Source organism: Mustela lutreola, chromosome 5 (assembly GCF_030435805.1).
Source record: "Mustela lutreola isolate mMusLut2 chromosome 5, mMusLut2.pri, whole genome shotgun sequence".
NCBI lineage: Eukaryota > Metazoa > Chordata > Mammalia > Carnivora > Mustelidae > Mustela > Mustela lutreola.
In genome coordinates this window covers 271,731-288,143 of record NC_081294.1, presented here as the reverse complement: position 1 = coordinate 288,143, position 16,413 = coordinate 271,731, and the positions used below count along the sequence as shown (strand labels likewise).

Here is a 16,413-nt window from a genome sequence, read left to right as displayed (position 1 = left end):
GCCACTCGGGCCGGGGCCGTACCCCCCCCCCCCCCGGGCCTCCTTTCTGGCGGTCCGGCGGGAGCGCGGCGGGTGGGTCCCAGCCCCCGCGCCTCGGCGTCAGGGCAGGACTGAGCCTTGGAGGCCGGCCCCGAGCCGCTGCCAGGGGAGGGGAGGGGAGGCCAGTCGCCCGGACGGGGCCTCCGGGGAGACCGCCTGCTTCCACCGGAAAGAGGCGGATCGCGCCTGCCGAGTTCTGCGGCCTCGGTCGCTGGCCGCTGCCCCCTCGCCTGCCTTGGGACTCAGCTCCCTCTCCCCAGGTCTGTCGCTCCAGGCCGGGAGGCGAACGACAGCGCTGCGCTCTTCCTGCCGTGAAGAAGAGCACGGGATGTGTCTGGTGTCCGGCCAGGTGGAAGATGCCTTTTATTCCCCGTAGGATGGCTCTAGACGGTGGCTCTTCCTGGGCGCTGGTATCCGCGCACTTCGCAGCCCACCCTCTTGTTCATCTCGTCTTTGGCATTTGGGAAACCCGCAGTAATCGCCAGATGGGCGACCGCGTTAGTTCTGTGTCCACACTCACACACACACACACCCCTTGTATGTACCCACACTGAAGCCACTTGGATTCGGTATTTGTGCCTTGGGTTGTCATCAGGACCACCAGTGGCTTGCACTGGGACACTACATGCTCGACACCTTCACTGTCACTTTCCCTCCTACGCACTCGGGTGCAGAAGTCGAGGAGACAGACCCAGCTGTGCCCAGGCCTTCCCCTCCTTTCCAATCATTGTTTTGTCAGACTTCAGTAGGAAAGAGAATGACTTGCCACTTTTTATTTAACTCAGGTGTCCTTTGAGTACTGCCCAACTTACCCTATGTGCTGCTTAATAGGATACCAGCGAGGGTCTTCACTGGTGTCAGCCAACCAAATTTCTGCAACGATGCAACTGCTCTGCTGTCCAGTGTGAGAGCCGCTTGCCACATGTGCCCACTGAGCACATGAAATGGATCAAGATGACTGGGGAGTGTAATCTTGAGCTTTATGTGATTTTAGTGAACTTGAATAGCTATGTGGTTATGGCTAATGCCAGGGACTGTTTTAAGAATATTGTACTGTATCTTTTCTGGTCCATATTAAAAATCATCCACATTTCTCTGGTCAGTATCCTCGTTTTTTACCTTGATGCACATTAAAAAAAAAAATTTACCTGGTCTGTCAATTATTCTAATACATGGGTTCTCTTAGAAACCTTGAACATTGGGGCGCCTGGGTGGTTCAGTGGGTTAAAGCCTCTGCCTTCGGCTCAGGTCATGATCCCAGGGTCCTGGGATCGAGCCCCACATCGGACTCTCTGCTCAGCAGGGAGCTTGCTTCCTCCTTTCTCTCTGCCTATTGTGATCTCTGTCTGTCAAATAAATAAAAATATTAAAAAAAAAAAAAACCTTGAACATTGTATAAAAATTTCCAGTATGAAATACTCTGTCCCATAGAAACTTGCATCTCCAGACCACCTACTCCCCAGTGGTTTTCTTGGTTTCAGCATGTTCATGAACCGGTCTGCAGGTTGATTTTTGAGACGTAGCAGACGTAAGGCCACTGCCCTCAGTTACTTCTTTGAAACCAGTCAGCCCCTCTGTCATCTTACATGCTTCACATACCTGCCTTTGCCAGCTTTTCATTCATTGTCCTAACACTTAAGTGATGCTCTAATGCCCGTATTTATCCTCCCACTTCTGTAACATTCTTTGGCCAAGCTTTGTTTCATCTGCTGGTCCGGATGGAGGTCTGAGGTGGTCATCTGTCCGCAGCCTGTTATTTTCTTCTGGAAATCCTCTCCTTCAGGTTTGTTGAACCACAGCATCCCCTGCAGGTGGTTTTCGAACGGTGGTCCCTGAACACACTACAAATGCAGATTCTCAGGACCGCTCCCAGGACCTACTGAACCGGAAGTCCTGGGTGGGGTCAGGAATTATTCAACAATCCCTCCAGGTGACACTGATCCACATGCAAGTTCCAGAACTGCTGCTTCCAGTCGGCGACAGGAGAGGAACTAGGCACAAACAAGTCAGAGGCAGAAGACTGGGAGCAGCCGACAACAGTGGAAGAGGACTGCTGCCCCGAGCAACTCCACAGTCTCCCTTTTATTGGATAGAAAACAGTAGCCAACGGAAGGACCGATGAAGGTCACACGTGAGTCACCTCTTGCAGGCCAGCAAGGAGCAGGATCAAGTTTACAGTTAAACAAGCACATGCAAAGGACTCATCTAACAACGGGCGATTCTGGGAAGGGAAAAGAGCGAGAACGGAAAAGGGAAGCAGGCGGTTTTCTTTCTGCCCTGAGCTGACCGGGCCTTCCCGGCTTCTGTGAAGGGGCGGCCTTCGGCCCTGAGCGAGCCGGGCATCCCCAGCTGCCAGCTTCACGGTGGTATATCGTCCTCTCCCAAGACCTGTTGCCAGCATATGTATTTAAGGCCGTATCTAAATGTGCTTGGTAACTAGTAAAATCCTCCAGGGGTTACAGTGAAAGTAACACATTTTTCCGAGGGACAGCAGCACAGAACCACCTTAGGGAGAGCAAAAAGGGGGTCTCTAAATTCTGTCATTCCTTACTCATTTATCTGAAGGGATTCCTCTGTGAAATTTTCTCCAACCACTGAAGTTACCCTGAATGACAATTTGTGGATAAAGGGGAGGGTAACCATTTCATTCTCCTTTAATTATGCATTTTCAATGTTAGTAGTTAGTACCCTCGTTACTTCCAAGAATGACTGCCCATGTTTTTGTTCAGTGTTGGCTGAGTTTTAACTATCATTCTAAATTAACGTACTGACGTTTTTAATAGAGTGAATCCATGGCTATCACGGCTGGGGGCAGAGGGGAGTGGTAAGCAGACACCACAATCCAGGTGCTTAGAACCCACTGGTATTGGGACAGAGCTGGAAAATGTGTGTGTGTGTGTGTGTCCCCTAAAGAAAAAAGAAAAGGGGTGCTTGGGAGGCTCAGTCGGTGCGGTTAAGTGTGGCTAAGTCTCTGCCTTTGGCTCAGGTCATGCTCTCAGGGTCCTTGGCTAGAGCCCCAAGTCAAGCTCCCAGCTCAGCGGAGAATCTGCTTCCCCCTCTCCTAGCTATTCCTCCTGCTAGTGCTGACAAATAAATGAGTAAACCTTAAAAAAGAACAAAGGGGTGCCTCTGGGTGGCTTAGTTGGTTGGTCATCTGCTTTCGCTCAGGTCACAATCTCAGGGTTCTGGGGCCAAGCTGCTGCTTGGTGGAGTCTGCTTCTCCCTCTCCTTCTGCCCCTCCCTCCACTCATGATCTCTTTTTCTCAAATATATAAATAAAATCTTTTAAAAATGATTTTAAAAAGAACAAAGAAAAGAATTTACACTTACATTTCTATTCCAAATTTAGTATTGCAGGATTACTTCTATTTCTCTTTCTCAGAAAAAATCTGTTTTAGCATTGACATAATCAGTTACTAGCTTTAACTAGTTTAATACTACACAATTTCGAAGTGTGAACACCAATATTCCCATTAACAGGGGTTAATGGGATGCTGATGAAGCACAGGGTTTCTTAGTGGGTCCATTTTTCCTTAAAGTTCACTGAAACTGTAAACTCCAAAGTTCTATGTTCTGATGCCACTTGAAATGACACTTTGCTCTTAGGACAGTCATAGCAGCTGGACAGTCATTTGCAGTCGGTTGCAGACACTCCATGCTGTGTGGCCCCGCACCTCCCCAGGACCCACCAGACCTGCAGCTTCTTGCCTCAAGCACCTGCGACTCGGCCTGGGGTCTTTCTCTGGTGGTATTAGTGTGGCAGGGAATGGGGCCAGGAGCTGATACTTGGATGTAGCCCTCAAGCCACGAAACACATCCGTCCCCTTACTTGTGCAGCAGTGTGAATGAACCACAAGTCATGATGCTGACTAAGAGAAACCCAATAAAAAGAGTGCATCTGTACGGTCCCATTCGTATGTAGTTCTGGAGCATGCAAGCCCATCTCTCGGGACGGCACCACTGGAGATAAGGGGGGGGATTACAAAGGGGCAAGAAGAAACCTGGGCTGGTGAACGTTTATTGACTTCTGTCAATCATACCTCAAAAGAACTGTTAAAAATGCTAACCCCCCAGGGTGCCTGGGTGGCTCAGTGGGTTAAAGCCTCTGCCTTCGGCTTAGATCATGATCTCAGGGTCCTGGGATCGAGCCCTGCATCAGGCTCTTTGCTCAGCAGGGAGCCTGCTTCCGGGTCTCTCTGCCTACTTGTGATTCCTCTCTCTCCGTCAAATAATAATAATTATTATTAATAATCAGTAAATAAATAAAAACGCTAACCCCCACCAAAGAAAGAAAGAAAAAGAAAAATGCTATATTTAAGGTAAAACTTCTCATTATATGATTGCCAAACATCTCCAAACACTTGCTATCATTCTTTTTTTGCAAAGTTGTAGGGACTCTCCACCACAGAGAATTTGGGGAAGAGAATCTGAGATCATCTAAAAGAACATGTGCATTTACCCTTGGACCCAGAATTCTACTTCTAGGATTCCACCTCAAAGAAAAGAACTTCACACATGAAGCTACTCACGGTGGCACCCGTGATACTGGAAAGAACACAGACGTCTACCACTGGAGGGTAAGGTACATTCATGCAGCCGAAAGAAGGAAGACTCGCTGATGAGAAGAATGATCTCCAGATATGCACACAAGGTGTGCACAATAATGCAAATACAGGTTTGCTTTCTTTTTCTCTTAAAACACTGAGAACTGAAGTGGCTGCTGTGGGGGAGACAGGGAGAGGATTCGGGGACAACTGAGGTCAGCTCTGAAAACGTGAATGTTTTACGGAATTCCCAGATAATCCCTACAACTGAGAATCAGTGAAATCAATGACCCTGACCGTCTCGGCCCGATTGTAAGGAAGCCAGCCCCGCACAAGCACGAAGGAGGAAAGGGACCCTGACCGGCACCTGAAAGCAAGCCAGGAAGGAAGAAACCCACTGACTTCTGTTTCCTTTAGTATCTGGCTACTGAAATACCTCAGGACACATGGTCACCCACAAAGAATTTGCTTACGAAGAACAAGAAGGAAATGAAATGTTTGTTTTCTTCATGTGCTGTCAACACCAAAATGCATTTTTACTTAATATATATAAGATTTCTGGATTTCGGTATTTTAGGTCAACAAACATGCCTCAAATTAAACAGTATAAGCTTTAATTGGACGTGGAGATAGAAGTTTGCAATTTATTTATGATTTATTGAAGAATCAGGCCCAGTTTTATTATTTCACAAGAATGAAGCAAAGGAGAAAGGCAGGCTTCACTCACACTTCTGGCTGCTGATTCCCGGAAAGCTTCCAGCCACCGGGGAGATGATCCCTAGTCCAACGGCATTCCTTACTCGCTTGAGTACGGATTTTAAAAAGGTGATCAGGAAATGAGGACAGGCCCGAGCTATTATACATAATTACAAAAGCTGGTCAACTCTGGTCTCGTCAGTAGGAGCGAATGGCTGGAGGGACCGTGGCACAGTCAGCCTCATTTAAAGTTCTGTCGATCACTGGTCTGTATTCCAATGAAACCTTAAAAAGAAGAATCGACAATAAAACAAAAACCATACAAATAGCATTCTCTTGTGCCTTTTTTGAAAAATCAGCTATAAAAGTTATTTGCAGACATATTTCAGGAACTTAAAAACACAAGGACTCACTGGAGTATTTTTCAGTAACAAAGTAAAAAATGATCTAAATGCACAACAGGGGACCAGCCCCATAACTTATGGTAAATCCATGTAATGAGCAATTAAAACAAATGTATTAAATTCTTGATGCTTTACACAAATGGACAAGAAGTGAAACCCTGCTTACAACTATCATTCTTTAATTATGTTTAAACTATGTATTTACAAATCGTTTTTCCTACTTGTATTTATATACATACACGTAAGGAAACGTGTACGCACATACATGCAAAACCTGCAGGAAATATTTCAGAACGGCAGTGAAGGCTACCTCTGACTGGGCAGCTTACAAAAATTAATTCTATTTTTGTACTTTCCATACTTCCTTTTGTAACTGTGAAAAGCCTTGAACATTACTAAAAACAGGACTGTCCCGAGAGGGAAGTCTGATTTCTTTCTCTAACACTGTCAGAAAAGAGCCTTCATGCAAAATTAAGGAAGTTACTGCCTACCTGAAAACAACGGACACCTGAGGCTCTCTGTATTAAGTGATGGCAAGAGAGCACAACATTGTTTCTGCAGACTCACATAAACGATCAAGACTATCCCTTCCAAGCCGGAAGGACGTGAGGGTAAACACTTTATGTCTTATTTCTGATTCTTAATGCCCAGCAGAAATGCCAAATGGGTGAACTATGCTTTGCTGCAGTAAGACTAGGAGCCTCCACTGTACTGACACTGGCTGTTCCTAGGACTCTGCCCACCTCACCCCCTCCTCTGCCTGCTCTGCGCCCAGGCCAATGCTACCGGCTGCACAGAATACCCCCGGGCGACCGGAGGCTGCTCCCCGGTGGTCCGGCCAATGGGAAAAAAGGAGTCTTTTCCTGTCCCGCTCCTATCCCCTGTCCTCACTCTCAAGGGGCTCCAGAATCATCATCACTTCCCTTCACACCAAGGCTTGGGTGCTCACTCCCTGCTGGGGGCTAAAGCTGTGGAAGGCCGGCCCTTAAACCACCCCCTACACCGGATTCTGTTTCCAGGCAGAAGCCCGAGTGTCCTTTCCAGGAGTGTCTCAATTCTGTCACCCATCAACTAAAACCCCATTGGTTCTCCCAGCCCATCATATGCTGAACTGCAGCACGTGTGGGACTGCATACGATCAGTGCACACGTGTGGGACTGCACACGATCAGTGAACACGTGAGCACAACACGCCCCCCTCATACCTTCCCAGTCTTGACATCAACGTAGGAAAGGGTGTGCTTCCTCCAGTGCGCCTCAAACGGTTTCTTCTGCTGCCCCTGGATGGGCTTGGAGTAGTCATACTCGTCAATCCGCTCCTGAGGCCCGAGAAAGGAACTTGATTTCAGCAAACGCCCGTAACAATTGCACTTCAAATTTCTTAGTTCTCTAACAGGGCAATGTAAGTGGAAACCAGGGCAAACTCATTAAAATGATACACGGGAGACTAGTCTGATATGAATCCCCCTAGATCCCACTCAACAAGGAGGTATCCACTGTCCCAAGCAGACCTGGGTCACAGAGAGCAGGACATCCCCAGCCCATCTTTCAACCCAAGCCCCTTCCCTTCTACGATTCCTAGTGAAAACCCATTTTGCGTGTACCTGACCGAGAAGAACACAGAGTACGAGAGAAGTGCAATTAAGTCCCAACTCCAAGTGGGACGGAGAGAGACGACCGTCCCACGTTTGCCGGCGGCCAGCCTCCCGGAGCACCCGTCTATCCCGCAGCGTGCGGGCAAACAGTTCGCTCACCCCAGTGCCTCCGCAGCACAAATTAGCCTGACGTTTCATGCAATTGAAAGTTCACCAAATACTTTGTCTTTTTGCTCATATATAATTTCTTCTTTTAGCTTTTTTCATTTAAATGTTTCACTTTAAGCAATTACATTAAAATTTTATTCAAAAACTCTTAAAAAGAAGCTGAATACTATTAAGGGACAGCCTACACACGGTAATGGAGAAAACATACAAGAGCTGCTTTAAATAAAAACCAGGGGCACCGCTGACTCAGCCAATGGAGCACGGGTCGTGAGTTTCAGCGCCGTGCTGGGGTACAGATTACTTAAAAGTAAGATTTAGAAATTGTACCCAACTGAGGGCTGACAGGGGAGGTGGGTGGGGGATGGGGATCAGGAGGACGTCTGCTGTGATGAGCCCTGAGTGTGGTATAGAAGTGATGAGTCAGTGAATTCTAATCCAGAAACCAACACCGCACGTGTGTCAACTACCTAAAATTTAAATTTAAAAAAAGTCAAGAGAATAAAAATTAAAACACAGAATTGTACCAAAAGCAGCTTTCTATAAAAATAAATGAATGAATAAAACACCAACCCGGGAGCAAGCGGGGCTGCGGCACCCTCCCTTCTTTCTAAACACACAGCAGGGGTGAGTTCTCCGGGGCCAGCAGCCTCCACCTGCCCGACTGCTGTGACAGAACAGAAACTCGTTCACCGCGGCCACATGAACTGCCAACAGACCCACAGCTGGGGAGGCGTCTACTTCTCAGTACAGGTGACGAATGTGCCTAATCAGGCTGAATCTAATCCAGCTGCAGTGGCTGGCAGGTCAATTAGTAAAATTTCACAGTGACTCAGAATGTCAGCCTCTTGCTGGGGCCAATCTTCCCACTCGCTTGTGCCCAGCTGACTGGTGTGGCTGCTCCCAGCTCCACCACACTGTCCCGGACCAAAGCCTATCTGTCTGGAAGGCGGTGTCTGCCCTCAAGTGCCCATGTCCTCAATGTTTTCCCATCATATGCTGAGCGCTCTGTCTGGAAGAATCTGAACTGTACTCTGCATAAAGATCAGGTCATTCAGGGGCATCTGGGTGTCTCAGCTGGTTAAGCATCCCCCTCTGGCTCAGGTCATGGTCTCAACGCTCCGAGTCTCCAGCCCCGCACCGGGCTCCAGCCCCGCCTCGGGCTCCCTGCTTGGCAAGGAGTCTGCTTCTCTCTCTCACTCTTCCCCTCACCCCCTGCCCGCCTGCTTCTGTTCGTGCGTGTGCACGCTCTCTCCAATAAATAAAATCTAAGAAAAAAGAAAAAGAAATCAGACCAAGAGGAGGTCAGGCCTCAGTCATTTACTCATTGTTAACATTTTCTGGCCGCAGTACACAGACTGCGGGCTAATCTCGGACCTAGGAAAAGTCGGGTAGGCTCCCAGCAACGCCACTGCCAGGAGCAGAGGCCGAACTGAGGCAAAAAAAGTCATGCTGGTACCAGACACAGTGACACCGAAGTATGAGAGTTATCAGAGGGGCAAAAAAAGCATTTTTTCAATTTACTTTTGGGAACATGGAGTGAAATGTACAGAAGTGCACGGTGAGGGACTGAGCAATGCCAGCGGACAGAGGTCATGACGTGCCCCTGGGATGTGCTGTGAGGACGCACCTTGTAATCTTCCCGGGCGTGAGCGCCCCGCGACTCCTTGCGGGCCTCTGCTCCATAAATGGTCTGAAGCGCACAGAGCATCAGGTTCTGTAGCTCCAGGGTCTCCACCAGGTCGGTGTTCCAGACCATTCCTGGGGACACACAAGGCACCCACTAGAGACAGCATCCAGTCACACGTGTCCTCAGGGCTGCCGCTGTGGGCTTGCCAGCATCCACTCACACAGCAGGGACACACAGGACTCTGAGGCAGCCTCGCAGATACCCGCGCCCCAAGTACACCAAGGGCCCCACGAATGGCTCACCTCGGTCAAAGGTCTTCAGATGTTTCAGGTCTCCATAGAGCTGGCTGATCTTCTCACAGCCTTCCTGTAGCACGCTTCCCACACGGAACACTGCAGCGTGATTCTGCATCGACTGTAACACAAAATATCATCTGTAAATCTTCAGTTGGTGTGCAGCCAGGTCTAAAACTGGTAAACCCTTCAGACTTTCTTGTGCGTTTCATTTTCACTTTTAAAGATTTTATTTTGAAATAATCTCTAAACCCAATGTGGGACTCAAACTCACAACCCCATATGCGTACATGTATACACAGCACATACACACCCATCTTAGTAACCATCAGACACCGCTTTTCTTGGCTATTGTAAACAACACTGAAATAGACATGGAGCACAGACATCTTCTGGAATCGTGTTTTCATTCCCTCTGAATACATAACAGAGCTAGGATTGGTGGATCACACAGTTCTATCTTTAACTGGGGGGGGCTCCACACTGCTCTCCAGAGCGGCTGCACCAGCCTGCATTCCCACCAACAGCGCGTGAGGGCTCCCCTCTCTCCGAATCCTCGCCAACATTCCTGTTTCTGGTCTTTCTGATACTAACCATTTCTGACAGGTGTGATGAAATGTGATTCTGATTAGCATTTCCCCCACGATGAGTGATGCTGAGCATCTTTTCATGTCTGTTTGCCAACTGCAGGTTTTCTTTGGAAAACTGTCTGTTCCGATCCTCTGCCCATTTCTTAGGTTGTTTTTATTCTACCGAGTTTAGGAGTACTTTGTGTGTTTTGGGATAGGAGTCCCTTATCAGATACATGACTTGCAAGTATTTCCTCCCATTCTACAGGCTGCCTTTTCCTTTTGTCGGTCTCCTCTGCTGTGCCGAAGCTCAAGTCTGCCGTGGTCCCAACAGTTTATTTTTACTTTTCTTGCCTCTGCTCTTGATGTCAAATCCAAAAATTCACCACCAAGACCGCCAGTCAGAAGCTTAATGCTTGTGTTTTCTTCTAGGAGTTTTATGGTCTCGGGTCTTACGATCAAGCCTTTAATCTTTAATCCATTTTGAGTCCGCTTTTTGCACGTGGCTGTTCAGTTTTTTCAGCACCATTAAAGAGACCGTTCTTTTCCCAGTGGATATTCTTGGCTCTTCTGTTGTAAATTATTAGCCATATACACTGGTTTATTAATGAGCCTGCGGCTATTCCATTGATCTACAGAGGTCTGTTTTTAGGCCAATACCTTACTGTTTTGATTACTATTCCTTTGTAACATAGTTTGAAATCCGGGAGAGATATGCCTCCAGCTTTTTTTTTTCTCTGATTGCTTTGGCTATTCAGGCTCTTTTGTGGCTCCATATACATTTTAGGTTTGTTCTATTTTTGTAAAAAATGCCATTGGAATTCTAATAAGACTGTACCAAGTCTGTGAACAGCTTTGGGTAATACGGAAATTTTATAATATTACTTCTTCCAGTCCATGAGATAGAAATCTTCCCACTTATTTATGTCCTCAACTATATTCATTAATACTTTATACAATTTTCAGTGTACAGATTTTTCCCCGTCCTTGGTCAAAATCATTCTTTCTGATGCAATTGTAAACAGAATTATTTCCTTAATTTCTCTTTCTGAATGTTCATTATTTGTGTAACAGAAACAACAGATTTTTATGTATTGATTTTGTATCTGTCAACTTTATTGAATTGACTTACTAGTTCTAAGTTTTTTGGTAGAGTCTGTGTCATGTGATCTGATATGCCTGTAAACAGGCACTTTTACTTCCTCCTTTCCATTTTAGATGCCTTGGTTTCTTTCCTGCCTGACTTCTCCAGCCAGGACTTCCAGGGCTGTGCTGAATCAAGTGGTGACAGTGAACCTCTCTGTCGAGTCTCCGGGATGAGAAAAGCTTTTGGCTTTTCACCCCTGAGTCTGACACTAGCTGTGGACTCGTCATACACGGCCTTCGCTACACTGGGGTACACTCCCTCTATACTTGCCTCATTGACACTTTGATCATAAATTGAAGTTAAAATGCAGTTTTGATGAAAGCTTTTAAAAAATGCTTCTACGTTCCCATTAAGTATATGTCTTTAAATCCACATACATTAAAGCCGAACAGTTTGCATTTCGGGGAGGTAGTCTGTGGACTTGGCCAGGATCTGTGATTGTAAGCAGACGGACTTCGGAGGCACGCGGCACTGAAGGGTGGCACAAAGGCATAAGGGCTCTACCTTCAAAGTCCCGAGGAGACACTAGCTCCACTCTCGAGATCTGGTGGCAGCTGTTCTAGGAGCCAGCAGACGGCCCGTTGGAGACACAAACTAAGGAGTGCTGAGGCTGAGGTGGTCAGCAGAGAGCATGGGGTGGGCGGTCATGAAGAAGAGTGAGAAGTCAGAGCCTTGGGAATCCTCCTGCCCATCTTCTGGTTCATCTTGCAGAAAACCACTCATGTATCAAATTCCTGTATGGCTTTATGGCTTATGCTCTTAAGAAATATGACATGAAATGAAATAAACCTGACATTTATTTTTGGATCTACCCTTGTTTCCGATCACCTACTCAATGGCCTTTCATCACTCTTGAAAAACCCCTCTACCCCGTGCTCAATCACAGTGTGTGCCTGGGCCCACTTCTAGACTCCACTTTGTGCACTCACCTCTACCACAAGCTAATAAAGCTTGCTGATTTAGTTCTATTTAACAGGCATGTCATCTCTTTCTTTAGAACGACACATAATTTTATTTTTATTTTTTTTTTAATTTTATTGAGAGACCAAGACCACAAGTGAGGGCGAAGAACCGCATACCTGCCGCAGGGCTCGATCCCAGGACCCTGAGGTTGTGACCCGAGCCCAAGTCAGATGCTTAACTCACTGAGCCCCTCAGAAGCCCCAGAACAATACATCATTTCAAAATTTTAACGCCCACCATCAAATGTCCTGGCTTCTCGGGACAAGCAAATGGAGAAAACTATCTTAGAATCTAGCAGGTGTTAGTTAAAACATTCTTTTATGTTCTTCAGTGCTCACGTTTTCATCCTCTTCAGGGTTAGGACGTTGTAAACTTCTGGTTGTGCTGTGAACGGGGTAATTTTCAAGTGGATTATTGCAAGCATCCTTGAAAGCTACTGAGGAATCTTTTATACAGACATCTTAGTTCATTCTTGTTTTTACTAATCTTTTTACTTTATGTCTTGAGATTTTTAGCTGTATCTGTAAATGACGATACTTTCGTCTGCTCCTTTTCAATACACACCTTGCTTCTTTTCTCTTACTGTAATCAGCTGAACTCAGCAGAATAATCAGTCCTCCAACGCAAGTGTGCACTCCAAGAAGGGAGGATTTTGTTCAGACAACTGGAGCCTGGCCCAGCAGGTAACAATTCCAAAGGTCCCTAACCCATGACGGCTTGACTTCCTGTTCCTCACCCTCACAGCGGTGCAGAAGCGGTCTGCATTCACAGAAGCTGTAGTCTGGAGCCTCCTCTTTGCCCAGGCTAGCCACGTGACTTCGGCGTCCCTGGGCACTGGCTGCAGCTGCAGCCCCCACTCGGCCCCACGACCCCGAGGGTGAACAACCGTCCACACACATGCAGCCGTTTTTCCACTTTCAGTATTCAGTAAGTTACACGAGGCAGTCGACAACACTATGAAACAGGCTTTGTGGCAGATGAGTTCTCCCTACTGCCGGCTCACAACTGAGGTCGGTGAAGCAGATGCTCAGTAAGTTAAAGGTGTTTTAAATGCATTTATGACTTAGAACCTTTTCAACTGTCACAGGCCCGTAACACCATCGCAAGTCAAAGATCTGTATGTGTCTTATTTGGTGGGAATGCCCCCAGGACTTCCTATTTCAAAATACCTTATGAATTTACCACTTCCGCCCCCAAACAGAGGTTCCTAAGACCCAGGGCAATGGTTACATCTGCCGTAGCTGGCCTCCAACTCCTGGGTCAGTACCCTGTGGAAGTCCTGCACAGCACCTCTCGTCTGCTTTTCTTCAACACCCTTCTGTCCCTCACTGGCGCCGTCTGCCTCACCTTCCCGGGAAGCCTCCCTGGAGCCCAGCCTCCCCACACACAGAACCACAGTCCTAAAAAAGTAGCAGGATGCAACATTTTTCTTTTGATAGTGACCCCAAAAGACCCCTCAGCATATGACTAAAAGCAAGGGGCTTCTTTTCAGAATGCACCTCCACAAAGAAATCCTTGAACATGATTTTAAGTGGACAGAGATCCCATTCATGGACCAGGAATCCCTGTATTTGAAGACTCCGGTGGACGTCTAGCAGTCTTATGGGCTGTGTTTATCTAACCCCACATTATCCAATGCAGCAGCCACAAGTAGTGCTTTAGGGTAAACTGAAGCTGAATAAAATTAGGATTCAGTTCTTTAGTCAGACAACAGGCTCCAAGGTCACAGGGGGAACCCAGAGAAGATCCCATCAGACTTGCTGATCTAGAAGGTAAATGCCCTGACGACCACCAGTGCGCAGATCAGATCACCGCCCCCCCAGCCTGAAGTCCGCTCTCCTCCTGCTGTTATTTAGCGGCTTCATGGGCCCAGTTCAGAGACTCTCGCAGAGCTGCTGGAGGCTGGGTGTGACGGGGCATTAACCTCTTGGCAATGAGACGTGTAGGGCTTTAAGGAGCTCCAAGCTGGGAACGGAGCTCCTCAGACCTTGCACTGTCCCTCCCCTTTAGGCTCTGACACATCCGACAGCAGAGAGGGTCTGAGGAGGGGACAGCCACATGCGAGCAGCTGGGGCGCACGACAGAACTGCGTCTCTGCCCTGCGCGGCTACCTCCAGCCTTCAGGGTGGAACGTGTCCCTTTGCTGTTGGCCCCAAGCCTGGCACAGGGCTGTGGGCACACGGTCTGCCCCTGGAGCGTGTGGTGTGTGTGTGGCACTCACCTTCTGCATGCTCAGCCGCAGTTCTGACGTTCTTATGCTTCCGTCAGCGAACCTCAGCTTGTCAAGATTCATGACAGACTCTTCCCCGGCATTGGGTTTGATCGGGGGAACTTTATTTCCTAAGGAACACAGACAAAATGCTAGAATTTAATGGAGTTTGGAAGATGTACACATAATCTGAGCTGATATTCCGCCTGGACCACCGGAGAACTAAGGCACCACATACTGACCTGGAGCCAAAGGGTAAACATAGAGTCAAAGCTCTGGCAAGGAGTAGGTATCCAGTAAGAAATCTCTGAACAAAACAGACACCATTCCTAAGTTTAAAAATTAGATTTACACATCATCACTCTATTGAACGGAAAACTGGCACCTTCACGATAGTGAGCACCTTCCGAAAATTCTGCCAATGTGCCCCACCCCCACCAATGACGGTCCTCACTCAGGGCTGAGGGCAGGCCTGGCCAGGCATGTTTAAAAAACTCTCCTGCTGGGACACCTGGATGGCTCAGTTGGTTAAGCTGCTGCCTTCGGCTCAGGTCATGATCCGGGGGTCCTGGGATCAAGTCCCACATCGGGCTCCTTGCTAGGCAGGGAGCCTGCTTCTCTCGCTGCCTCTGCCTGCCACTCTGTCTGCTTGTGTGTACTCTCTCTCTCTGACAAATAAATAAAATCTTAAAAAAAAAAAAAACAATTCTCCTGCTGATTCGGACCTTTGCATCTGCTTACCTAAACCTCACGATATGTTTCTCTGACTTTTCTAAAAAGATAAATGTTTTGAAAATGTAAAATATGTTAAAGATTTTTTTTTTTTTTTTTTTTTTGACACAGAGAGAGTTCAAGTGGACAGAGAGGCAGGCAGAAGGAGAGAGAGAAGCAGGCTTCCCACCGAGCAGGGAGCCCTATGTGGGGCTCGATCTCAGGACCCTGGAATCATGCCCTGAGCTGAAGGCAGCCGCTCAACCGACTGAGCCACCCAGGTGCCCCCGAAAATTTAAAATATTTTAAAAACTTTTAAAGCTTTTTCTTCTTTAAATGACATTTGGAAATGTTATTTTCTTCAGTGGGTAATATGGGAGAGGGTATGAAATGAGGAAGCAAAGCCTGCGGGTGCAGCAGGGTTGCTCACAGCCGCGCTCCGCAAGGGGCAGCAGTCTCTCGAGTGACCCGCCCCAGCTCTTCCAGGCCAACTGCGGTCTCCACTTTGGTTTGTAATGTTTTTTTTAAAAAAGGTGATCATCTGGGGCTCCAGGTGGCTCAGACAGTTAAGCACCTGACTCTTGGTCTCAGCTCAGGTCTGATCTCAGGGTTGTGAGTTCAAGCCCTGTGCTGGGTTGCACAGTGGCCATGGAGCCCACTTAAAAATAAATATATTAAAAAAATTAAAATTAAAAAAAAATTTTGAAAAGTGATCATTTACCAAAGTTACTTTTCTCTAAGTGCACAATTCTACAAATTTCGACACAGGTATGGGTTCCCGTAACCATCACAATTGAGGTACCGAATAGGATACATAATTAGGGTACAGAATGTTTAAAATTCTCATGTTTGGGAGGATGTAGCAATGTTTTTCCTTCCCTTTCTGGTTTTAAAAGTTGTAAAGTATGGGGTGCCTGGCTGGCTCAGCTGCTGGGCGTCTGCCTTTGGCTCAGGTCGTGATCCCAAGATATTGGGAAGGAGCCCCGCATCAGGCTCCCTGCTTAGCAAGAAGCCTGCTTCTCCCTCTCCCACTCCCCTGGTTGTGTTCTCTCTCTCCATGTCTGTCAAATAAATGAAATCTTAAAAAAGTGTAATTAAGGTGCAGGATCATTTTTGGTGTGGTTTTGCATATTTTGCCAAACAGAGCTGTGCAAGGCCCACCGTGATTAGAACGGCAGCCACTGAACCATCTTATTCCCAATTTTGTCTCTTCCATTATGTTACACAAGTATAACCTGACGTGTGCAGCCTCGTGAGCCCGCATCGTATGACCCAATACGTCTGGGGTCCCTTCGTGCTACTGCACGGATGAGCACCGTATTCCATTTTTAATCACTAACTTAAAAAACTTTTTTTGAAGTGTGTATCGATCCTTCAGATATTAAAGTACAAGATATTTTAATAAAACTTCCTTTTTGTCATTTTCAAACAAAGGGAAGCTCAAACTTT

General features: G+C 47.2%; 1 protein-coding gene across 2 annotated transcripts in view; it reads right to left on the bottom strand.

The window, feature by feature from the left end:
• Positions 1–5,207: 5,207 nt before the first annotated feature.
• SDHA (succinate dehydrogenase complex flavoprotein subunit A) overlaps positions 5,208–16,413 on the bottom strand; it is a 28,647-nt gene continuing 17,441 nt past the window's right edge. For both annotated transcript variants that reach the window (XM_059173533.1, XM_059173534.1), the window contains exons 11-15: positions 14,266–14,384; positions 9,375–9,486; positions 9,073–9,203; positions 6,888–7,001; positions 5,208–5,564 (exon numbers count right to left, since the gene is read on the bottom strand). In XM_059173533.1, coding sequence (XP_059029516.1) covers positions 5,478–5,564; positions 6,888–7,001; positions 9,073–9,203; positions 9,375–9,486; positions 14,266–14,384 — 563 coding nt within the window. In that variant the 3' untranslated portion in view covers positions 5,208–5,477. The remainder of the gene's footprint in view (positions 5,565–6,887; positions 7,002–9,072; positions 9,204–9,374; positions 9,487–14,265; positions 14,385–16,413) is intronic.